This window comes from Phaseolus vulgaris, chromosome 10 (genome assembly GCF_000499845.2).
Source record: "Phaseolus vulgaris cultivar G19833 chromosome 10, P. vulgaris v2.0, whole genome shotgun sequence".
Lineage (NCBI taxonomy): Eukaryota > Viridiplantae > Streptophyta > Magnoliopsida > Fabales > Fabaceae > Phaseolus > Phaseolus vulgaris.
This window is the reverse complement of record NC_023750.2, coordinates 43171106-43196878: the sequence shown is the minus strand read 5'-3', so window position 1 is coordinate 43196878 and position 25773 is coordinate 43171106. Positions and strand designations below refer to the sequence as shown.

General features: G+C 29.7%; 2 protein-coding genes across 3 annotated transcripts; one reads left to right on the top strand and one right to left on the bottom strand.

The window, feature by feature from the left end:
* The first annotated feature begins 7719 nt into the window (after positions 1–7719).
* Positions 7720–13878, top strand: LOC137819136 (cyclin-A2-4). 2 transcript variants are annotated; one of them, XM_068622898.1, is made up of 12 exons: positions 7720–7880; positions 9070–9397; positions 9577–9847; positions 10403–10539; positions 11307–11399; positions 11902–12035; positions 12306–12381; positions 12652–12728; positions 12862–12895; positions 12985–13134; positions 13222–13356; positions 13470–13878. In XM_068622898.1, the coding sequence occupies exons 2-12, from the start codon at positions 9125–9127 to the stop codon at positions 13521–13523; spliced, it is 1434 nt and encodes a 477-aa protein (XP_068478999.1). In that variant the 5' UTR covers positions 7720–7880; positions 9070–9124; the 3' UTR covers positions 13524–13878. The 2 variants fall into 2 exon arrangements, with proteins under 2 accessions (XP_068478999.1, XP_068479000.1); XM_068622899.1 differs by having other exon boundaries at positions 7779–7991.
* Positions 13879–19141: 5263 nt separating this feature from the next.
* Positions 19142–24286, bottom strand: LOC137819728 (auxin-induced protein 22A). Its single transcript, XM_068623678.1, has 3 exons — positions 23824–24286; positions 21963–22056; positions 19142–19428 (listed from the first exon to the last, which is right to left on the bottom strand). Exons 1-3 carry the CDS (start codon positions 24167–24169, stop codon positions 19314–19316), a joined length of 555 nt encoding a protein of 184 aa, XP_068479779.1. The 5' UTR covers positions 24170–24286; the 3' UTR covers positions 19142–19313.
* Positions 24287–25773: the final 1487 nt, after the last annotated feature.

Below are 25773 nucleotides of genomic sequence, written 5' to 3'. Positions count from 1 at the left end.
TTTTGTTTGACATTTTTTGTTTAGTAATATTTTATTATTAATGTAAAAAGGAGATGGTTAAGGGGTTACCTTTTCTTTTACTGATTTCTATAAATTTTCATCTCCAATTGGAAAGAAAAGTGGAAGAAAGTGATTTTTGTATACAGCACCATATATTATTTTATTTCTGCTAACATTCAAAGTATCCACTGTTTTTATTTGAATATTAGTGAATAAGATGAGTGATGATTCCTCCACTTACTCTTTCCTTTTTTGTCCTATGTGTTGTATTCTTTCTTCTTTTAATTTGCTAGTACAATAAAAAAAATCCAAATATAGTTCTAATTTCAATTATTATAAGGAAGTTTCCCTCTCAACCAATGCTTTCATAGTACGAATCCAGGCAATTGCAAAGTTTCAATTATGTTTGTCTTTTCCCTTTAAAGCTCTTAAGGCAATGATCAAGGTGCATGTGTTCTTCATGGCTTTTTCTTTCCACAATTTTTACTTTCATGGTTAAAGTTTATCCTGCATAACTTATCAAAATATAATTTTAAGTTTAACTCAATCTCATAAAATCGATTCATGAAGTAAAGTTTGCATCCACTTATATACTATGATTAGCTAAACAAGTGTGGTGCGGTTGTGTAAGGATGTAAGAGAAAGATGTTGTTCGTTTATGTGCGGTTTTGTAAGTTGGATTGGTGAAAATGGTGGATAGGTAGTTTTTTTTTTTTTACAAATTTCCCGGAAGAGTACAATGAAGAGGCTCTATGGAAAGTCTTTCAAAGATGGGGAAGAATCTTAAACGTTTTCATTTACAGGAAATAAAACACAAGAAAACAACTTTTCGAGTTTGTTGGATTTCAAGGGGAGAGGGACGCACATGTCTAGGAAAGAAAATTGGATTCAATAGGGATAGGAACTTGGAAGATGAGGGTTAACATACCTAAATACGGTAAGAATGCGTTTGCAAAGAACGAAGAAAATTCTAAATCGAAGATTGCAGTAGCTCAAAAAGTTTGGAGCAAGAAGATTGAACAACATTCTTTTGCACAGTGGGAGCGAGAGTTTTTCCCAGGATGCTTCAAAAGATGACAAATTTCACTTTAGGGTCAAGGTAGAGTCTTTGAAGTGGTGGAGAATTGTTTTGTTAAGTTAGTAACAAGCTTATGGGAGGATGAGTGATTCATTTTTGTGCGATTTTGTACATGAGTTGGATCACTCCTAAAGATTTTTTTCTTTATTTATTTTTTATTGGTGATAAAAAAAACATCAGCTCAACTAACTTACTAAAATAGAATTTAAATGATTTTGATACCATATTAAGAAATGAATTTTAAGTATAATTTAATCTTATAAAATACTATAAAACGTTTTTATCTACTATAAATCTAAAATCTCTAACATAAAAATATTGAAAATCAAAAGCTTACTATAGATTTCGTGTTCAACACTCATCATGGACATGAGTTTAAACACTCCTCCAAACATGTGGATAAAGCAACTTTATACCAAAAAAATAACTTATCCTAAGCAATTGTCTATTCTAATTATTTGATTATTCTTTTCAAAACGTGAGAATTAATGAACTGGCTTTAATACAAACAAAGGGAAGCTCCTTCATCACTCCTTCACCATGTTTGTGACTGTGAAGCCAAAAGAAAAAAAAAATGTTTAAAAAAGATGCATTCAATATTGAAACAAAATTAAGTTAGATTTGGACTTTAACTTTTTTTAAATTTTAGGTTATTAGTCATTGCCATCTTCATCTCTCCCAAAGAACCAATAACAGTTAACTTTTGACAAGTCAACAAAGAAATTTAAACCCCATAAAGGGGATCTTGAATTTGGCTCCAATAGGAGGGTCCACTAGTTACTATCATGTGATATGGTGAACACTTAGCCAATAAAACATTTTCACAAGTAAAAAAATTAACATTAACAACTAATATATCAACTATATTTTATTGTATTAACCATATATCCCAAGGCAAAAATATGTGAAAAAATAATCATATATTTTGGAAATAAACCATTACACTCTCATGTCATTGTTTAATAAATAAATAAATAAATTCTACCCATGATCCATAATTAAAGGAGTTCCTTTCCATTTTTTTTAAGAAGAAAGTTAATGATGATAGATTATTGACTTATGCACCATTTTTTTAATTTGCCATGCAAGTCTTCTAGGTATGATTAAATATATGAATTAAAAAAATAACATAAGATATAAATTATAATTTTATATTACTAAACATAAACTGAGTGGTTGAAATGATTTAAAACTTATGATAGTTAAATTAATTGTGATTAATTATTGTATGATGATTATGAATGTACTTAAGTGGATCTATTAAGACATAGGACTTATGAAGAAAGGGTAGTTTGAGTTGATGTGGGGCCACATAGAAGAACCACATGCCCTTAAGATATATACGTGTCCCAAAGCTGCTAAGTCACATGCTTATCATATTAAATTGTCCTTCTTTTCTTTAAGATTATCCCTTTCATATGGCTCAAAAAAATTCAAAACATTCCAAAGTTTTTAATTACCTTTGTCTAGCTGTTACACTCTTAACATGGTTCCATCTACTCCTCCTACTCTGTTCCTTTCTCTGTCAGAAATCTCAGCATGTTTATGACCACAAATTTGAATTTGGATTCTCACAATTGGTACTTGAACCACCATTCATCATTCTGCAGAAACATTTTGAATTGATGTCACAGCAAAATATCAATAATTCAGGTTTATTTAATCAATTTCAAACTTTTAAAAAAAAAATACATGTATCTTTTGGAATGGAAGTTTTTTTTTAATATATTAAAATAAAAGTACCAGAAAATAAATAAAAAATGTGATGATAGCAATACTATCTTCTTTCCGTTTTCATCACAAAAATATATTTTTACAATTCTTAGAATTATATACAATAATTTTTTATGTGATGAGTTTAAAAATAAATATATATATTAAATAATAAGTTTAAAAATAAATGATATAAAAAATTATTAAAATAATAGTATTGAAAGTTGTAATATGGATACATAAAAAATGTGGATTTTTAATGTATCTTTATCCCCTCTTTAACAACTTAGCATGTACATGGATTTTTTTTATCTCGTGCACCATATAACACTAAATTAACATGTATGGTTATTGCATATCACTATATGCAATTTCAGGTGAAATTTGTTTTCGTTCTTAATACATATTTTAGACAACTATTGAAATTCGTCATTATTATATTTTATTTTTTTATTGAAATGACTTATAAGTTATATAAATGTTATAATATTCTGATGGTCTAATGTTTGTACTAAAAGCAAAAGTTAATTTTACATTATAGTACGTAGATGAAAAAAAAATATTTAATCCATATTAAATTTAGTGTATAAAAAATTGGGACATTGGTGGATAGATTTATGAATGATTTTTTTTTTATGAAATTTGATTATTGAATATTAATTTGATTGACATGTTAGTTCTTGTATTAAAGAAAGTGCTAACTAGATGAATAATGTGGTAAAGAAATGGTAGAATATTTTTATATTATATATAAATTAATATTCCTTATTTGTATCACAAAACAATTTTTAATATATTTTCTAAATTAATTTGCTTTTTTTGTACAATTACTATCTACCTAACTGGAAAGTTTGGTGAAGAGAAGGTGATTTTTCACAGTTTGCATGTCTAAGGGGCGACAACCACAACATATGTGACAATTGAAGCAATGACAATAATAGTAGTGTTAAAAAAGAAGGTTCATGAGTCCCTTAACCATTTTTTCATATATAAATGAATCAAACATCAAAGACACATATAAGAGGAAACACAATATTTCATAAACAAACTTGAATATTTATTTTGGAATATTTTCTATTTTATATATATATATATATATATATGGAATTGGTAAAAAAAAATTTCTAGATATTATGGTTCTCATCATTTTTTTTATAAAAGATAAATTTTGATGATAATAACTTTTCGGGTAAGACTTTTAGAGTAGTATTTTATAAGTAGTTAGTTTTTTTATTATGTAAATAGTTAATTTATTATTATAGAATTTGATAAATCGTATTGATATATGACATGACTTTATTCAGAATAAGTAATGTAAAATACACATGATTTCATTCGAGAGACGTTGGATAACACAAAAGTTGTGTCAATAATTTCACAATTTTTGTCAAATGTTTGTAAACAAAAGTCTTCAAGAAGGGATATGTGACTTTGTTTAAGATTTGAAGTTAAAGCTAATTAAGATCGTACCACACATGCACAAAATGTGAAATTTGTACATGTTATTCACCTTAAACGATAGGATAGCAAATGCTCAATTCTCATAATCTCGTACACCATCGATTTCACCAAACTCATATTCTTTAATGGTTTCATAGTGATCTCACACTCCTCCTTCACCATTACCCTTATCACAATTTTGAGATCCACGTGAAGTTTCTCGTCGCACAATCACACTCACTTCATCAACATTGTGACACGCTTCATCTTGTCCAAGTCCAACTTTTTTTGCCTCATCTAATAGTGTGGTCGCATCGTATCTTCAAATCTTAAGTGAAATTATCTCCATCCCTCATGATTTCTATTTTGAAATAGTTAAACCAAAATTATATATCATTGACACGACTTTTATATTGACCAACATCTTAAGTGAAGTTTTGTGTCTTTCACACGAATTCTTAACAAATTTGTCTTGGCACAATTTACTCAATCAGGTGGTAAAAAGAAATCTATTTATTTACATAATAAAACCAAAATATAGTATCATTTAGGTTTTAATCCCATATAAGAGTAGGTATGCATTAACTTTTTTATAGCTTATTCAATTAATGTGAAAACAATTAACAAATGAATGTACAGAAACGACCCACTAATAATGGAGAATGTGAAAAAGAGAAGAGACATTAGAAAATTGATAACAAACCATTTTCGAATTTAGAGACAAATTTTACGGTACCGTTGTGTCTCCGGCAACATTATATATATGATAAGAGACTTTTATTCTTGTGATAACAAAAGATACACTAAAAAAATTCTTTTAGTTTATTATAATAATAATATTATTATTATAAGTGAGAAAATCTCTATATAAGAGATATCTCATAATAAAATATACTTTTCAAACTTTAGATTTTAATTCAACTGGATAATATGGTGTAATACATGTAGTTGATCTTACAGTGATATATATATATATAACATTAAGTTACATGTATATTTTAGAAAATGAAATGTGAAATTATGAAATGTTGATCGAAAAAGTAACGAGTGATAATTAAATTTTTGGTAATCTATTATTTGTTTTTTTATTATATTGAGAAATTAGTAACTAGAAACACTTTTAAATATATTTTAAAAACATAAAATAAATAAAAAATAAATAAATAAATAAAAAAAATAATTAAAACAGTTTATTTCGATCTCAAGTTTGAAAGATAGTGTCGTTAGAGTTAATCATCACATTTTAGGTATTGTCTGTTTTAGAAGTTGGTGTTCCGTCACAATTTTATTTTTAAAAAGCATTTCGGTGGATTGGAAAAAGAAATATATAAACTGTCATTGTTATCGACTTCTGAACGATGTGAAACTATATCAACTGTATCAGAACATAATTGATATCGACTCTACCAGAACCTAATTGATGATAGTGAGTAAATAATCAACAGTATGAAACAACTAATATCATCAAATCTATTGCTAAATTTTTTTCAAGATTTGTGAAAACATTTACTCTTTTGAGTCATATCCCTAGCTAAAGTCACATTTTCATATGCTATATTGAAGTTAAAATAACACCCTCACCCACACAAAGGACCACTAGCTATGAATTGGTGCAAAATTAATATTATTTGATGAATACAAGTGTCTCTACCTAACCTGAGTTGTCTTCAAAGAGAATGGAGACAAAGTTATGACCAACATTTATAAAAGATGGTAGTTTGGATTAAAGAATGACCAATGAGTAAAGATAAATAAATGAGAATATTATTAAAAATATGCAGTCAAGGATTACATCAATGTTCATCTATACATGTGTAATATATTTTATTTTAAATATTATATTATATATCTAAGGTATGAGGTCGAATATATAAATACGTTCACACCTATTTTTTTTATTATAATATAATATATATTTTAAAAATATTGCAATTTTTTTTATTAGAGTATTAAAGTGAAAAAAAAGCTTTATTCAATGTAAAATACTTAAAGTGACACATTTTATAAAAAAATATGCTTAAATACTACATTTTAACTCAAATTCATTTAGTGGGTAATTTTTCTTCTCATAAAATTATTCATATATTTTGTATGAGGTAGAATTTAAAATGCTTAAAGTATAAATATTATATTATTATACATTTTGGTGGATAAATACTACAACTTAATTCAAATTTGTTTGATGGTTACTTTCCCTCTCTTTTTGGAAAATTCAGTTGATAATCATTTAATTCGATTTTTTTTTCAACACTGAAGCATTTTTTTTCTTTCCCTATGTAACACATGTTTAATGAACTTCCTGTATAATTTAATAAACATTTTCTCCTTTATTGAAATAAATTATATTTTTGTCTTTAATTATTTAATTCAATTCATTTTTATTCAACACTGAGTACAATGAGGTTTTTATTAACAACTTTAAATAACATTGAACTATTATTTAAGCTTGTGTTCTTATACTTTGACTATTAATAAAATAATAAGCTTCTATTTTTAATTACTTTTATATATGCTTTTAGAAATATTATTTAATATTATATATATAAATTGAGTAAATAATTTTATGAAAAGTCATTTCTTAACTTGAAAATATCATTAAATTAGTTTAAAAAAATCATTAATGGCATTTAATAAATTAAATTTAATATTTTTTGAAACACTACTCATAAACATGAAATGATATGAATTTGATGAGGTTGTAACTGTTGCTTTTGAATCAATAACTCCAACTTCTTAATTGTTTATTTCTTTTAAACTAATAGAGCCATAAATATTGTAGGTTCAAAGTTCACAGATCACTAGAAAAGTGCCCTACAAAAATCCACATGTCATGGCTATATGTTAATTCAGTTTCAACTTTTAAGGAACCCACCCTCCAACCAATTTGACAAAGTTAATGCTTAACCTAAACCCCTCAATTACCAAACTACCCTTTCCCTTAATTCAAAACAAAGGGTAAACATCAGTGTCTGTCGACACCCAATAGTTGTAACGCAAAGGGTATAAAAGTAATTTACCTCACACGACCAGATCTCGCAAGCCATCCTAGTATGTTACCATAAATCTAAGATTATTATTATTAAAAGTAAACACTCAACTTTGAGTTTACTTAGAAAATTCATAATATTTTATATTAAATAATTTTATTTTTTTTTACAAATCTACTATCACATAAAAAAGATATTTTTAAAAAATGGGTATGTGATATATTTATATTTATATATGTAAATGGATGATTTTTTTAAGAATTTATGCAGATGAAACTTTTGGGATAGCAGTTTAAATATTTACTTTTGAGATAAATAAAACAAAAACAGAAAAGCATCACTCATTCAGTTGTTGTCACTCTTGTGTGATGAAACTGGCTTTCACTTTTGAGTCAATAGTCAACAATGCAATGGCACTGAGCCACATATATTATATTATTATTTCTTCAGAAACAATCTTTATCATCATTAATAAATTTTTAACCTTTCCCTTTTTTTCCTGCATAGTTTCACCAAGATTTTAAACAACCACATCCCGCTCAGTCTCTCTTCCTTTGTCCGAAGCTCCTCCCAAGAAAGCCTTGGAAGAACCCTTTCTTTTTCTCTCTCTGTCTGTGAGCTCCTCTCTCTATGGAGGTGGTGGAGCTTGCAAGATAGACCAGGTCATTCTTCTTGCATTGCTGCTGAAACAGACCATCAGTTTTTTTGTGTGTTCTTTTTGTCTTGTCTTTTACAATGTCACTTCTTTGAAGATACACGAGTCTGTTGTGTTGGTAATGTTGCTTTTGGGTTTCTGTTTATCCTTGTGTTGGGTCTGTAAGAGGGTGTCTTAAAGAAGACTGCATTAATGCAAAGATTGAGTTTTGATTGTTTTTCTGTGAAGAATAGAGGGCCCATTTGTATGATTTTCAAAAGGGCAAATCCATGTGAACTTAAAGGAAACACAGAACGTTTTGATTTAAGATTGGCTTGGTTTGTGCTGAAGCTTTTGAACTTGTTGAGGTTTTGGAATGTTGATTTACACTGACAAAGATAGTTTTTTTTTTTGTAATATCCACTCGGAGAAGAATATCTTTTTCCCTTTTGTACACCATTTTACTGACAAATTGCTGTTGGGTTTCTTTTTATTCCCTCTTAGCTGTTCAAAACTTTGATGAACACTGCACATTTTCTGCTTCAACTTGCATTTCTTTCTTTCTTAAACAATTGAATCTTTCAGCGGAGTGGGTGTGCAGTAAACATTTTTATTTTCCTAAATTTCTTTCTTGACAAGATGTTCTTTTGGGCACGCTAAGAAACTTCAATTGATGTTTCCTCTACACAGAGTTCACGAAACAAGTTGAGTTAGCGTGATGAAACCATAAATTAGTTCCTGATCTCATAAGTTCACTATTGTCAGTAAAATCTTTTAACGTTCTTTCCCCATTTAGACAGTGAGTTTTTTCGCCTCACCAAGACCTTATGCTAACCTGTTCTCCTGCAAAGCGGAGAAGTTTGATTTGTGGACTTCTTGTTTTCTTTGTTACTACGCAGTTTTTATGCTAAATTCTCTTTAAGCTTGATTGAACTTTGAATGTCATTCAAATATCTTGCTACTTACTCAATGTGTGCCAATTGTATGCTTGATTTCCAATAACCAACAATCTACAAATTTGATCACTCACTCTGCATTGAAAACATGGACTATGTCCACCAGGAAATTACTAAATTTTGTAGAGAGTTTTTGAAAGTTTGTTTTCTTGATGTGAAGTTGCTGATCCAGTACAAAATGTTGCATGTGATGAGAAACAATAAACATTAGAATTATCCCAGATGCTTTGCTTTCGTATGATTCGGTCTTTTTTGTTGCAGGGTTGACAACACACCAAGATTATACTTCTTCCTGCAGCTCAGAATCTTTGCAGAGATGAAGAAAGAAAGCAGTGTTACACTGAAAACTGGGGCGCAAACTGGTCGAATGACACGGGCTCGAGCTGCTGCTCATTGCTCATCAGGACAGCTACCCCCTTTGAAAGAGAGAGCACAACGAAATCAGAAGCAGTTATCCGGAGTCAATTCAAAAAGAGCAGCTTCTGATAATACATGTGTTCCACGTAAAAAGAGGACTGTTCTTCATGATGTTACTAATGTTTGCTGTGAAAATACGTACGAGAGTTGTTTCAACCCAAATAAAATTCAGGTTTTTTTCATGACAAAGCCCCAACCTTTTAGAGCAAGAAAATGTTTTATTTAAAATTCTATCTCTCGTTGTTCACTGTTTGCTTTCTTTCTTGAAATTTGTTGCTGGATTAATGTAACATTCATGGAAAGTTATTCTCAAGCCTCTCACTTAACATTGAGTTTTTTTGTCATTGACAGGCTAAGAAAAGAAAGCTGTCTAAGGCTAGTCAAATTAATGTGTCCAAGGTGGTTTCTTCTGTTGATGTGGAGTCACTGCAATTTCAAGCTGACTCCAAAGCAAAGAGTTTACAGGAAGCAGCATTGAAATCAGAAGATACTATGTGCTCAAATAATTTGGAAACCAAAGAACTTCTACGGTCAAGTTCCAATGAGTGTAACATGGATGTTAGACTGCCTGAAAGTCAGATGTCTGGAATATCTGCTCAGCCTATGATTTCTCAGAAGAAAGGTTTAATTATGCATTACTCAAGTACTCATAGGACTCATACTTTGTTTGTACTTTAGTTTCTTAAAGGACTATCAACAGTTTCTCATGTCTGAGATTGTTTATCGTGGTGTTCAAGCAAATGTCTAGTGAGACAATAATGTCATAAAAAAATGATATTTGCTTTATCAACAAAATGAGACAGGCATTTGGTAGTGAACCTAATTTTAAAATCAAATGTAGCATTTTTATCTTTTCTGTTATACTCCTTTACATGAAGTGAGTTCATATAAGACTGCAAATTATTGCTACAGCAGCTGGCCTATAAATTTTCGTGAGAATCCAACTCGTTGGTACAGAGAAATTTTAAGATTATTTGTTTCCTCTTAATATTATAATCAATTGTTGCATGGAAGCATTCAACTGGCCATAAACTGTCATCATATGTTTTATAAGGCTTTTCACTTGGTTTTTGAATTTGTCGACCTTAATAAAAGAAATAATTTCTTAGTTGACTTTTTTTCATGCTCTCAGATTTATATTCATCACTATTGACATGCATATACAATTATTTTGCAGACAAGAAAGATAACGTTTCGAAAGTTTTGACTGCGTTGAAGGATCAAGAAGTCACTAGCATAGACGATGATCTTGGAGATCCTCAATTGTGCAGCCTCTATGCAGCTGATATCTATGACACCATGCGTGTTGCTGAGGTTTGTGCCATAAATTTAATGTCATTTGTATACAGTAGTCATATCTTTACCATATGATCTTATTTTCTTGTCAACTCTGGTAGCTTTGAAAGCAAGCAAATGTCTAACTATTTCTGCCAGCTTTTCCATGTTGAGGATTTAAGTATTGATTTCAAAGGTGTAAAGAACAAGAGCCTTTTAGTATTAGAAGATCAGTGTTCCACTCATCGCATTAATGGTGTGCTGATAAGTAGAAATAGTCACCCCAATACCTCTGATTGGGAGCATGTCTTCTAGATGATTACGCATCCAATTTGAATAGATTTGAATGTTAAATGTTTGCATCCATGACTAGGACACTGGATCTTTCATTGAAAACACAACTTAAGTTTATAGAGCCAAGAATAATTGTGAACTTGGTTTCTTTAGCTTTTTGATTACCCCCTAACAATCAGCCGCTTTTTGTATTGAAGTGTTTTCCTTTGTCATTATCATGTCTATTACTGAGCAGCATCCAACTATTATCACAATGGATGCTGATAAAATGCTGAACTGGGTAGTTGGTTTTAAATTACCTTGATCTGAATAAGCAAAAAGGTTGGTATAAATTTGGGAATATACATGTTAAAGCCTATGTTCTATATTGAAAACATTGTGGGATACTGGGATTCCTAGTCTCTAATGGTCCTATCAAATGAATTGCAGAATTACCATTACCTTTATGTCATCTGCCTCTCTTAGATTTTGTTTCCTGTCTTAATTTGTTTGTCAGATATTTTTCGTTTCAGCTTGCAAGAAGGCCTTATCCTAATTTTATGGAGACGGTGCAGCAAGATATCACTCAAAGCATGCGTGGAATACTGGTTGATTGGCTTGTAGAGGTTTGGTTCAATTACTTTTCTAATATAATTACAAACCGTTTAGTGGTATATGACACAGACAACTGAGTGTTACAGATAGGATAATAATGAAGTGGTAATATGAAAAAAAAAATGAGGATCTTTGCTTATAAATAAGAGTTACTTGGCATTCAACATAAAGTGAGGTTACAATTTTCCAAGATGGGGTTGATAATGCCCCAAGACAAAGTGGCACAACATTCAGTTTAGGAATGAAGCAATAAGAAAGTGAAGGTGATGAATGACATGAATAAGAATATAGGATTGATTAAAAAGCATGCAGTTGAATATGCGTCAAAATGTTTCGTGTCATGTCAGTATCTGTGTTACATATGTCGTGTCTGTGTTACATAGGTTGTGGTCTTGAAAAAATATAGATGGGGTTTTAAAATAAAAAAAAAATCCATGAAGAGCAAGCACTGGGAAACTTTTTGTGTTGTTCAGAGACCAAGTTCTATTATGAACTACTATATTTTTTTTTCAGGTTTCAGAGGAATACAAATTGGTTACAGACACTCTTTACCTCACTGTGTACCTCATAGATTGGTTCCTCTCCAAAAACTACATTGAAAGACAGAGACTTCAGCTACTTGGTATCACCTGCATGCTAATTGCCTCGTAAGTTCTCAAATTCAATGAAGTTGACATCGTGTCCTGTCAGTCTTATTCTTGAACTGAACATGTGTAATTACATTCATGATATAAGGATGTTTGAACTGAAATATTTAGTTGAATTGGTCTTGGTGTTAATGAATGGTCATTGTTTAAGACCTTGATAATTCAGCTTAGGCTGAAAGATGGAATGTAGATATTGGAAAATTTGTGTTATTGTAAAATTGTAATGAATTTTGAAACATTTCTTTTGTTATATGCTTTTTGTGATTGAAGGAAGTATGAAGAAATTAACGCCCCACGCATTGAAGATTTCTGCTTCATTACTGACAATACATACACCAAAGCTGAGGTATGTCACGTTTCTTCAATAAATGCTCTAAGGACAATAACGTGAAACTATAGTTTTTCATGTAGAAACTTAAACTGAAGTTTGAATCAAATAAAAATTGAAAACTACACACACCGATACACAATCACTCTTAAAAATCATATTCTGACTTTTCAAACTCTAAAACTACGGATTCTGTATGTTGGTATTATGATCATGCAATAGTATTCTAGAAGATTAAGAAAATTATTTTTGGACTCTTAGCAATTGTTAAATAATGTGAATGGACAGGTACTGAAAATGGAGAGTCAAGTGTTGAAGTCTTCTGAATATCAACTGTTTGCTCCCACCATAAAAACATTTCTCAGGTACTTTTTGACATTTTTATCATCAAATCATTAATATATCCATACAAAAGAATGAAAAGATCATATAAGAGAATTTCAATGCATTATTGAGAGATTCTTAATGCAATTGTCCTTTTGCATTCTTGGTTCTTAGGAGGTTTCTTCGGGCAGCACAAGCTTCATACGAGGTGAAAACATTTTCTTGGGGCAATGCTGCCAAATCATTTGGTTGAGTACTACTAACCACCTACTTACTTACCTGCTAAAAAATGTGCAGGACCCTAGCCTTGAATTAGAGTACCTGGCCAATTACCTAGCTGAAATAACACTTATGGACTATGGTTTCTTGAATTTCCTCCCCTCTATCATTGCTGCATCAGCTGTATTTCTTGCCCGGTGGACACTGGATCAGTCAAACCACCCATGGGTTAGTCCTTTCATTCATATTTCCCTTACATGTGAAGTTATGTAAAGGAACCTAGCTAGCATGAATCACACTCATTCTTTATTGCAGAATCCAACTCTTCAACACTATGCCAGTTACAAAGCATCAGATTTGAAAACCACAGTTCTTGCATTGCAAGACCTGCAGCTGAATACTGATGATTGCCCTCTAACTGCCATTCGCACAAAGTATAGACAAGATAAGGTATAGATGATATAAACACTTCTTTCCCAACATTTATACAAATATAACTCTTCTGAGCAAGACCTTTTTACTGTTTACTTGCATGATGTTCATAATGGATTTCTTTGTACCAGTTCAAATGTGTAGCAGCTTTGTCTTCACCAAAACTGCTTGAAACTTTGTTCTGAAGACAAAGATGATTGACCAGCCAATGCAGGGGACTCCTAACTGATATGCATTGTACACAGCAAAAACCCTTCCTAATGTAATCTTCCCTTCAACTACCATTCATTTATCCCTGAGATATTATGTACATTAAATGCTAAGCTGTCTGATATGTACACAACAAATATATTATGTTTCTGTATGTAGATTACTTATGAGCAGTCTAATGTAGGACTAGAACCCCTAGATGAGGCATAATGACTTAAACATTGTGAAATCATATGTTGCAGTGATGACCTTGGACTGCCTCAGTCCTCTCACTATGTATTTGGGATAATTAAGAATATTAAATTATTACCATTGGATTCATAACAATAACATAGAGTCATCATGAGATACAATGCACTATCTTTATTTATAATAGTTTTTATATATAGAACTTAAACTACGTGAATAACAGAAAATTGTTCACACAACTAAGCTTAATAATGCCTGCATTAGATGGTCTGTCACACAACTACTAGATAGTCTTCTACTCCCTCCCATTAGACGGTCTTCTACTCCTTCCCATCAGATATTCCAATTGTCTAATTGAGCTTTTCAGCAGATTGTCCGATGAACGGGATTTAGAGAAAATTATCACAATTCTCCACTTTGACTTGAAATCATGGAGGAGCTCTTAGGATCATCTTCCTTTATCCTCAACTGAAATCCACTCCAACCACTGTTTGAACCTCGATCTTGACAATGATTTTGTAAACACATCTGTAGGATGAGCGAAAAGAGCTAGCACTCCTTGTGCGGGATGAGCCAATCCGGCCCGCATTTTGCAGACTAAATGTGTGGCGGATCTATGTGGGACAGGCCAGCCCATATTGCCACCCCTATAGTGATCACAAAACTTGAGCCCCTCCATCTTATCACATCTTAGCAGGTTCTGCATCTCCAACTCCACCACGTCCCAACTCAGATGTCACAACTTTGCCTTTTACTACATCGTTTGACTAGCCATAATGCATGTGTGATTACTGTTGAACTGTTTAAGATGTATAGACCATTCTTTTTCTTCCCTTTAACAACTCTTGACATTGCCCTTGGAATCTTTATCACACCTTGTTCAACCAATATGATCAAACATACTGATTGACAAAAGATTCTTTTTGAGCTTTGGAATGTACCTCATTTCTTGCAACATCTATCGCTTGTCAAATATCTTAAATCTGATAGATCCCAATGTCTTGCACCTTACATGCTTTATTATTACCTAGAAGATACCAAGGACTACTCCACCTTCTTTTAGGTCCAGGTCTCAAAGAACTCCTTCCCATGATACATGTGATAAATGCATTTCGAGATTGTAATCCCACTTCTCTGTGTATCGAATGCAGATACCATCAACTTCTCTGTGTATCATTCTATGATTAGTTAACCTTGCTAAGAAATGTTAACAGTCTTTTGTATCTAGAATCTCAGAGTAAGAACACAAGAAATGTAACAGCAAGCTTTGAATCTAATGTGAAACTTCTAATTTCACATAATATTATTGTCATGTAATTTATGTAGAAATTTTTATTTTTACAAAAAAATTCAAATGTTAATGAATGGTTTTTCTTCTAGTAAGGTTTTAAGGTTAGAATTGTGCAAGACAACTTTTTAACTTACAAACACTGTTTTAATTAATGAAGGCATTTTTTTCATAATAACAATAATTTGAATATGAAAATGCACTTGTTTAGAGTTTCAAATTTGGATTTTCTTTGAATATTTGAGTGAAAGAGAATTACTTTATTGGTAAATTCTATATATTTTATTATGTTTAATATAGATAGAAAATAACTTGAAGTATTAATTAAATATTTTTTAATTATATAATAATGAAAATATAAAACTATATATATATATATTTTGTAGGTAATGTGGGCTGACTTGTCCTGTCCAGTCCAGCCCAGTCCAGCTCACATCGAGGCCCAGTCCAGCCCAGAATACTGAATCCACTCTAAGTTTTCACGTTGAGGCCCAGCCCAGCCCATAATACTGAATCTACCCTAAGTTTTTCACGTTGAGGCCCAGCCCAGCCCATAATACGGAATCCTCTACTTCCTTGATTGCACCCGCTTTACACCCTACATTTAATTAGAAAAAGAAGTTAATTGTTCAGGAATTACAAAATTTTCAAGACCCAATTTTTAATAATTTGATATAAATTATTAGAAAAAAATATTTTAAGATAAGACTTATATTTTATATTTTTTAAGATAATATATTATTAATGAAGGGAAAGATTAAAAATAAAATAAAATAAAAATTGTTAATTAAAATGATTCCTATCTTAATTTTGACTGACTCTAAATCCGTTAGATATTCATGCAGAGAGAATTAGACATATAATTTATAAAGATTAGAAAAAGAATTGATTTTTTTGTCAAGTAATATTGATTTTCAAATATATTAATAAAGTTAAGGGAAAATAAGTTAAAAAACTGATTTTATTTACGGAAAGTTGATATTTTAAACTTTCTTTACGATTCAATAGAATTTTTGTACAATATTTTAAATAAGCCTAGTACAAATCTAAACTCAAATTCATATAAAATGTAGAATTAGTTATTTAAAGGTAACCTAATTTAATTTAAAATATATATTTTTTGACTCACCTGACTCTTAAAGAATAGTTTATTCAGGTTAATATAAAAGATCTCTCCCCTTTGATTTTATCCAAATTTGGAGGAAAGTAATTAAATGAAAATAATTGTTTAACCTTTTGAACTTTTATAAAAAAAATTAATAAGAAATGAATTTTTTATTTATTAAAATCTCTTTTCTTTCCTCCTTAATACCCTGCCCAAATTTTTGGGCAGAAGATGCTGTTAGACAGACAAAATGTATTCTTTATGAGATATTAATTAGTGTGAAGTATCTATTCACGATGATTAATCTTTATCAAATATTTAATCAATTAATACTATAAAAAAATTATTTAATAACAACTAATTTAAAAGTAAAAAATAATTAATAGTTATTGTAGTAACTAAATTAAAAATTAAAAAATTATTAGTATTTAAAATAATTTTTTATTATTAATAAAAATTTATAAAATATTGTTTATATTAATATCAAATCAGACACTAACTACTATAATTATTTTTAAATTTTTTATTAATAATAAAAATTATTTTTAAGTATTAATAATTATTTAATTTATAAAATAATATCTAACGGGTTAATTACTTGGTATTTGTTACTAAATGATTTTTTTAATATAAAAAATTAATAAAGCATTTTGTTTTAGTTACATTTTCTTAATGTATTTAGTGGTGATTAATATTTAATTAGTGAGAGTAATGAAATGTCTCCTTATAATAATGTGTTTTTTTTTACAATAAGAGTGAAACCTCTCACATGTTTGTGGTGTATTAAGAATGATGTTGTCTCTTTATTGCCTTCAAAAGAGTGAAACAAGAAACTGTAATGGAGTCATGGTTGGTACTTGCTGCCTTTCAGTTTCCATGAGAGAGATTTTGTGTGGTGGTTCCTACCACCATACAATGCTCCTCATTTTACTATTTTATTTTATTAGAATTTTTTTAATAATGAATTTGAAAATGTTGTTTTCTTATAATTATTTATTAATAGATATAGATTATACATGTATCATATTTTCTTGTATTCTTTTATAATAATATTTTTTTATTTATTTGAAGTGTCAGTTGAGATGTGAAGTTTCACGATAATGTCTAATATGATAGTATATATATATAATTTTTTTTGAAATTGATTAATGGTTGGTACTGTTTGGGAATAGTTTTTCCATCTTTTGTTCTATTGGGCCGTAAAAGGGTACTGCCTAGGATTCAGAAAATTTTGACCAAGGCCCACACTCACTCTTTAAATTTATTCTTTTAAGCATATCACAATGATTTTAGATGGAAGATACCCTTAGTAGTAATTTTAAAGCTGATCCTTGAGATCCTGCACCAAATTTTAGACATATTGGATAAGGTTTCTTCATTTTGGTGGAATAATAACTTGACTGAGTGAAAATTTGTGAGCATAGGAGTTTTATCTTAATTAAAGTTTAACAATAAAATATGGGTGGTGATCCAAATAAATGTGGGAGGGTTTTTTTGGGACTAACAAAGGGTAGTACAAAAATATTTACCTCTTGTTCATCGATTATGTCTTTCGGTCTGATCTTAGGTTCTGATTCATCCTTCGTGAACGAACCTTGCGGAGAAATTCTTGGGTTTTCCAGGCATTGGATGCTCACAAATGTGTGTTATACCCAAGTCGACATTTTTGCTTTCGCTTTGTCCAACACTGCTTGTGTGGGTCCTTCTATCTAAGGCGGAACACTCCTCTACTGATTCAATTTGACATCTCAAAGCAACAGATCGCTCAACCCTATTCATCTTTGATGCAAGAGCGCTCGATCAGTAAGCTATTACGCACTCTTTCAAAGGTGACTGCTTCTAGGCAAACCTCCTGTTGTCTCTGCATCCGAGTTTTATTTGGTTTTAGTTTGAATTTTCTATTATGATTTCAGTGTTTTGGTAAATTAGGAAATTGAATAATCCGAAAGATTTATGAAAAAGATTTGTTTAATGTGATATGTTATATGTTTTTTTGTGTTTTTAAGTATGGGACACTCCAAATACTCTATTTTTTTAATTTTTTTTGTTAACTATTGAAAATGTGAATTTAACTTAATGGAATATGGCTGCAGAATCATAGAGTGTTTTAGACTTAATCCTTATCCTTTTACTACAAGAGTATCATAAACAATGTTTTCCAAAATGTTAATTTCAATTTAAATAATAAATGTACATTTAAGGGCCTATTTTGTATGATTTTTTTTTTATAAATAAATGTAAGAATATCACTTATTTATTTATTTATTTATTTTAAGATCTGTATAAAAATTGTGAAAATAAAATAATTATATTTTTATAAATGATTTTGAAAATAAAAATAAAATATTTTTTAAAAATATTTACAGAGCTAAAGAAATAAAAAAAACAAGCTCTTTTTTTTTTTTCAAAACACATAGCAATTATATGTTTATTTTTTAACTAGCACATAAATACTATCTATACTACATTCTAGAATTTTATCCCATTTATCATCATCAAAATGCTTCCTTTCATTATTTTCTTAAGAACTAGACTTCCCTTCAATTTATCAACAATTCTTATGAAATAGTTTTTGTAAGGAGAGATATTATTATAAGAAGTAAATCTATTAAATCAGTAAAAAAAGGAAAATTATTTATTTGAACAAATTATTAGTAATCAATTTATTGATATTTTAGTTAAAAATAACCAACTAAATACTCGTAATGCACAACATTGTTGAAGTTGGATTTTTTTTTTTATCTTTTCACACAATTATCTAAATTCTTTTATATTAGTCTCTTTCCTAGGTGAATAAACAAAAATATAAATGAATTTAAATAATAAGTTTACTATAAATTTGTGCAAAAAGAAAAAAAAAACTTGATATGGCTGTTTACTATAAATGTCAACATTTAAAAAATAGAAAAAGAATAATAAATTGAAATGAAGTAATTAAGAAATTGGAATGAGTAGCAAAAAGATTTAGTGATACAATAAGTTGTATGCAATAGAAGAAACAAGAGAAATGATTAATCTAAAACGATGAGTTTTCCCTATTGATGTTATCCATTAACACTTGATTAACATAAACAAAAGTTTGATTCATATATCAAACTAAAAAGATGCTTTCTCAAATCTAAGAAAACCATAACATAAATTTTGATTCATCATCATCAAAAGTTGCACAACAACATTAATCTTTCACTTTCCCACGCTTTCTATGAATCCCTTTAAAGATCCTTTTGGTTGCAAACCAAACCCCTTTGCATCTGCTCTCTTCATAATCCTCAGCCTCTTGCATGACTCCACAAACATTCTGTTCATCATTAAACACACATAAGTCTAACACTACATGTTTCTTTCTTGATCCATATCGATTAGAGATTAAAACATTTCATAGTATATAAGTTTTTTTATCAATAATAAAAAATTAATAAATATGAACCACTTCAGAAATGATCTAACCCTTATACAAATTACACTTTAACCTCCTTCTACCTCTCAAGAAACACATACCAAACAGACAAAATCAAAGATACTAACAAAAACAAAAAGTCAACAAGAGCATAAAAAAACCAATCACATGCAAGTCAAAGGATCCAAAAACCAATTAGGATAAGTGAACAACCTACTACGAGACTTTGAGAAAATTCAAGATCAAACATTGACTTTAACCTCCTTCACACACTTCATAGTATATAAATAGATACAAACCCCACCTTATAAATCGGTTAAAATTGACTTTTTAATATAAAAAAATACAAAATTACTATATTTCTATAAAATGTAAAACCATGGCTAAATCATCATCATTATCATGGGACATTAGATCATTCTTGGAAATGTTGCCAACTAGGAACTTTTTTTTTCTCTCCTTTGTTTTGATGTATCCCATAACAATAATGGGTTTTGGTCTTTTGAGGGTAGGTCACATCCTAATTTGATGCTCAACATTATAAGGAGGGATTCACGCATGTCGGCTATATGGGGTCCAACATATATCCTCAATATCACAACAATATCAAATTGTCCATTTTTCACTTTCCTGCATTAACTTTTCTCATATGCTCGTCTCACCCAAAACTACAAATTGTTCATGTCAAGTTTTCAATCTTAATAACTCCTACAACAAATTGATTAAACGATTTTTCCAACCTTATTAGTGTTTCAATCTTTTGGGACAACTTATTGATATCATACGAAGAACTCATCATAGTATATAACTGGATACAAACTTCATCTTATAAATCGATTTTATAAAGTTGAGTTAAGCTTAAAATTCACTTCTTAATACAATTTGGTTTTATATATTATTTAGATCTATTTCTAAAACAATTTACACAACACTTTGAATTGATTTAAAGTTAAGTTAAACTTAAAGTCCACTTCTTAATATAGTTTTATATGTTGTTTAAATGTATATTTGGGACAACTTACATAACAGTTTTTCTCCTTTTCTAACTGGTGTCTTAACCTTCTGATTTGTATGAAGATGATTTATTGATTTTTTTTTTCAGGTGAATTCTCTGATTCAGTCAAATGGGTTGTTTATAGACGTCTAGCAGAATGGTTTGATTTAGGTGAGAAAGACTTAAGATTTATGTTTTGTATAAGAGTTAAACCACCTCTAAAATGATTCATAGTCATTTATGTTTTATTGTCGATAAAAAAAAAGTTTGAATTTATTGGATTGTCCACCATGTATGCATGCATTTCTGATAATTAATTAAGTACTTAAGAGGTAACTAAACCTAAGATTAATTCAGAGTGTGTGAACGAAATTTCCTTAGCACGCATGGTTTTCAAAGATGGAATGATGGTTGGCGTGGGTTGGTTCAGAAAACACGGAAAGCTGATTCTGCAACAGTAAATGAAAGTGTTTCTGCTTCTGGTTTACTTCATTCCTATGTTACACCATTATCACTTTTCTCTCACAAACACATCAAGTTTTACCACACACAAACCCTAAACTAATAGTAAAACCTTCATACAACTATAATTCTTGAAATCAGTTCTACAATAAGCCTTTCTCTCTTCAAATTAGACTAATAATGATGCTTTTTTGAGTGAAACATATGAGCAAGATACTGGTATGTGTTCTTTAACTTAATTAATCTAAAGTTTGATTAAAAAACTGTATTCAATGAAATTATACGTATATTACTATAAACAAAATTGATTTTAAATTATTGGTATCTATCGAAATGGCTCTGATACTATATTACAAAGTGAACTTTAAGCCTAACTCAACCTCATAAAATCAACTCAATGAAGTGAGGTTTGCACCTACTTATATACAATGAAAGATTATAATCTCTAGTCGGGATCTCCAACAACATCTAAATTTGATACTGAGAATTTTAACTACCAACTTTAAAATCTAAAGTAATTAATAACTAAAATCTTATTTAAGTGTCTTCTTTGGTTGATTTTAGGTTATTGACTCTTTCTTTTGAGTGAAGTAGTTGTCATGTATAGAGGTTGAATCATTTATTAAGTAATTCTTATTTATTTATTTATTTTTTTACTGATAAAAAAAATAACTAAAACCTTAGTAATTAATTAGATAACAAAATCTAATTTATAAATTTTATAAATAATAGAAATTACTTTAGATACCAATAATTTTTTTAATCTTTAAAATAATATCTAATTTAATTAATATAGTAATTAATTATATTTAATTTCTAAAATTAATTTTTTTAGTGATTTTCTTCTAATACATATTCAATTATTCAAAGATAATATGTAAAAATTCAACCAACTTATAAAGAAATTATTTTTCTCTGAAAAATATAATAAAAAATATAAAATAAAAGGTGGGTAATTAATGGGGGAAAAAGTACTTACTCCCATGGGACATCTCCAACGAGCATCCAGTCACCATCTTTGTCCTCATAAATGGGAACGTGTTCACTCTTCTCTGCATTCTGCAATGCTTCCACTGCCAACATATTCCACTAAACAACTATTAATTTTTGCTAATCATCATTATTATTTTTTGCTTCTGGATCTGGTTCCCTTTTATCCCATTCCTAATTGAGTGCTAATCATCATTAATTTATGCATAATTTAAATTTATTGTTCTTGATCAATTTTTAGTTTCATGAAAAGAGCAGTTCAACTTTATGCATACACCACCTGCACGCCATCACGTAATAAGGTAGAATGTATAATTATTATATACTATTTGGTCACCCACTTTGTCCTTCTGTCTCTTTGTTCCAAATTATTTTACTCATACCCATTCTTTCTAGGACAATTATTTAAATGAAAGATTCCTCATCATTTTTATGTTCTACACCATAATATTGATGCATGAGAAAATCTATTTATAAGAAAGTTGTAGGTAGAAAATGAAAAAAAATGTTTTTATTCTTTTGTGTGTATAAATCTATCAAAATTCGTTAGGATAAGTTTTAAATGACTCTAGTACCATATTAAGAAGTTGACTTAAGTCTAACTCAACTTCATCAAATCAATTTATATAAAAAAATTTATATCTATTCGTATATTATATATTATGAAATGTTATAATCTAATCGATGTGAGATCTTCAAGAATCAGTTAACTCTGTTATTTTTGAAAATAAACATAATCTTAGATTGTGCTAATTGTTATTTAGTTCACGAAGACCCTATAAACCTATCTCATCAAAACGTGTTGTTCTTAAAAATAGAAGTTACAAAAGATGAAGATCGATGCCAATGTTGACTCATCAAGAACAACAAGGATATATCATGTTGGGGACTTTTGAAAAGTTCATTATAGTTTAGTAGTAAGACTTATTCTTATGTTTCTGCGTGGAAATCTAATTGCAAAAACCTTTTCATGATGGGATGTAAAAAAGTTCGTTTTCTTGGGAGAAGGGGGTAATTGGGATTTGAATTCATCTTCTCTTCAAAATTAGTACAATCATATATTCAAAGCAGCATAATATACAATTCAACGTGTGATTTTGCAGAGAATGAAGTTCATTGAAAACAACAAATCACTCTGTTAGTAAAAAGTTTATTCAAAATTTCATAACTATAATTTTTTTATTAATTTGTAACTAATTTTAAAAATTAAAACAATTAATTTCTATTATACTAAATTAAAAATCATTTTAAAAATTAAAAAATTATTAATATCTAAAATATTTTCTATTATTAATAAAAATTTATAAAACAATTTTTAAATTGGTATCTAACCATTAATTACCAAGTTTTTAGTTATTAATGTTTTAGATTCTAAATTAGTTTTTAAAAATAATTCAAACTAATTTAAAATTTAAACATTAGTAAAAATAATTCAAATTAATTTAAAATTTAAATATTAGTAGCTAAAATCCTGATAGTTAATTTAATATCAATTTAAAAATTATTTTATAAATTTTTATAAGTAATAAAAATCATTTACATAAAGTAAGTTTTAATCTCTAAAATAATATGTAATTTAATTAATATAATGACTAATTTATTTTTTTTTAATTTTAGTTGTTATTTAATAAATTTATTTATTTGTAGTGTAGATTTTATGATTTTCCTATCTTTTCTCTATGATTTTTGAATTAGAGAGACTGATGTTAGTATTTCTCTTTTCATCTATATCATATGCTATTCCTATATATATATATATATGTTTGCATGGTTGTAATTGTTGAGTAAATTTAATCAAGGTAACATGTAAAGAGAGATATGATGAAGATGGTTTTGGAAGAGAAACTGACCCATTCCATAGCAACCAAAGAGGTTCTCCAAAGCGAAGGCTAAATCGGAGTATCGCTTGTGCACAGCCAGATCCATTTTCCGCAAGAAAGGAGCACCATCCATGCTAACCTTCACGTACATTTTTGAACCTTCCTTCACACTCTTCTTCTTCCTGTAAGAGCACACCGGAGGCCACCCCACCACCTCATTCTTCTTCTCCATTTTCCGGTGGCCACCGCCGGAGGAGCTGTTCTCATCTCCAACCTCATCAATCTCCGAAAACACCCTCTTGTTCTTCTTGTTCCCCACATCGGGTAGACCCAATCTCAGCTCTGTGATTTCAAGTCCAAGATCTTCTTTCCCCATATTAGGGTATCAACTTCTTTACTTTCTCTTATTCTCAGATCAATTTGATGCAGCAAAAGGGTATGGGTGAGTGGTTTTTGGAGTATGGGTGAAAGGGTTTCCCTAGAATGTGTATATATATATATATATATATATATATATATATATATATATATATATATATATATATATATATATATATAGAAAGTGAATGAAAAAGGACGTAGTGCGATGTAACATTCAGAAACATTCAGAAACATGATAGTTGATAACTCTTTTGAATTTGTATACAAAATTTGTAATTGAATAATTGTATAAAAAATTGGATTTGTGAATATGGCGTTACAGAGGTCAAGAGTGGAGAAGTGGTCGGTCACATGAGAAACAATTGTGGGGACAAGGTTGTCCCCTGGCTGATGAGGGAGCACCATAATTAGTTAGATATGGGACACATCCTACCACTCTTGCTGCTTTCTGAGATGGGATCATGGCCGTTTGATTGGATGACTGCAGGGAACATGCCATGTGACTTGCTTCATTCAGCTGTACATGCAGCTAGCTAGCTCTTTGCATTAAATTATGTGTTCAGAGAAGGTTCATTGCCTCAACAACTTATCTGCATGACTATGCGAATTTACTATCCCATGTTAGCTTTAACTTTTCTCTTGTGTACATGCATTTTCAGTGTACGTGTGTTTGTGTTGTATACAAGTTTACCACACTTATACCACACCCCCAATGGAGCCATATGATGCAAAAATCAAAAGGAAATGAGCATGGTTCATTCCATTTCCTCTGTCGGCAGGAATTACCAGTGCTGTTTTCAGATGAAATTCATCTTATAAAGTCATTTTTGTTTGGGAAAATACATATATATGTATGACGGATTCCATGTCACAATGTAGGTATGTGATTTGTAAGCATCATGTCAAATATATACTAGGAATAATGGTCGAGAACAATTTTTGATGTTTGTGCAGAGGAGTAAATAAATCATTTGTTCTTCAGATACAAGATTACTTGGTTAATCTGGAATCATTATTACGACTAGTTAATTAGCAGTGAGTTCGGTTGATCTTATTGTCTCTGGGTCACAATTTAAACATTTCAGAATTTTGGATGCGTCTAATTCAGTTAATTTTATTATGGGTATTGTTTGGATAGTGTTGGTTAGCGAGATTTGAAGACACATAAATAATTGTTTACTTAAAGGTAGAGTGATTGATCATACTGAAGTTTTTCCCTTGTCACAAGTTAAAGTTTGGTCTTAGATCTCTTCAAATATACCCTCAGCGAATTCTCTTACTGGTATCTACAACCCTTGATATGCTTGCTTGTATTCAATTTAATGTTAATATAAGGGTTGATCATTGATCTTGTAGGCAGTATGAGGTTTTATTTTGGTTTTTGTCGTGTACATGAAAAGATACCTTTTGACCTCTCTTACTCTATATAAGGGTTGAACCACCCCTTAAGTGTGCCAAATTGTTTCTTGTTAAATAGAAAAAATGTCAAATATATCTATATATATATATATTTTGATGATGATGGAAAGAGCAAGGGAGTGAAATGGGCATGAAGGTGGGACCCTAGGCAAATCTCTCTAGACAATGTTAGTGAAAGAA

Coding starts and splice junctions, on each gene's coding strand:
- LOC137819136 (XM_068622898.1), top strand. CDS start 9,125: ATGAAGAAAGAAAGCAGTGTTACACTGAAAACTGGGGCGCAAACTGGT. Junction 10,540..11,306: donor ACACCATGCGTGTTGCTGAG/GTTTGTGCCATA, acceptor TTTTCGTTTCAG/CTTGCAAGAAGGCCTTATCC. Junction 11,400..11,901: donor TGGTTGATTGGCTTGTAGAG/GTTTGGTTCAAT, acceptor TTTTTTTTTCAG/GTTTCAGAGGAATACAAATT.
- LOC137819728 (XM_068623678.1), bottom strand. CDS start 24,169: ATGGGGAAAGAAGATCTTGGACTTGAAATCACAGAGCTGAGATTGGGT. Junction 22,057..23,823: donor CTTTGGTTGCTATGGAATGG/GTCAGTTTCTCT, acceptor ATATGTTGGCAG/TGGAAGCATTGCAGAATGCA. Junction 19,429..21,962: donor GTTGGAGATGTCCCATGGGA/GTAAGTACTTTT, acceptor AATGATGAACAG/AATGTTTGTGGAGTCATGCA.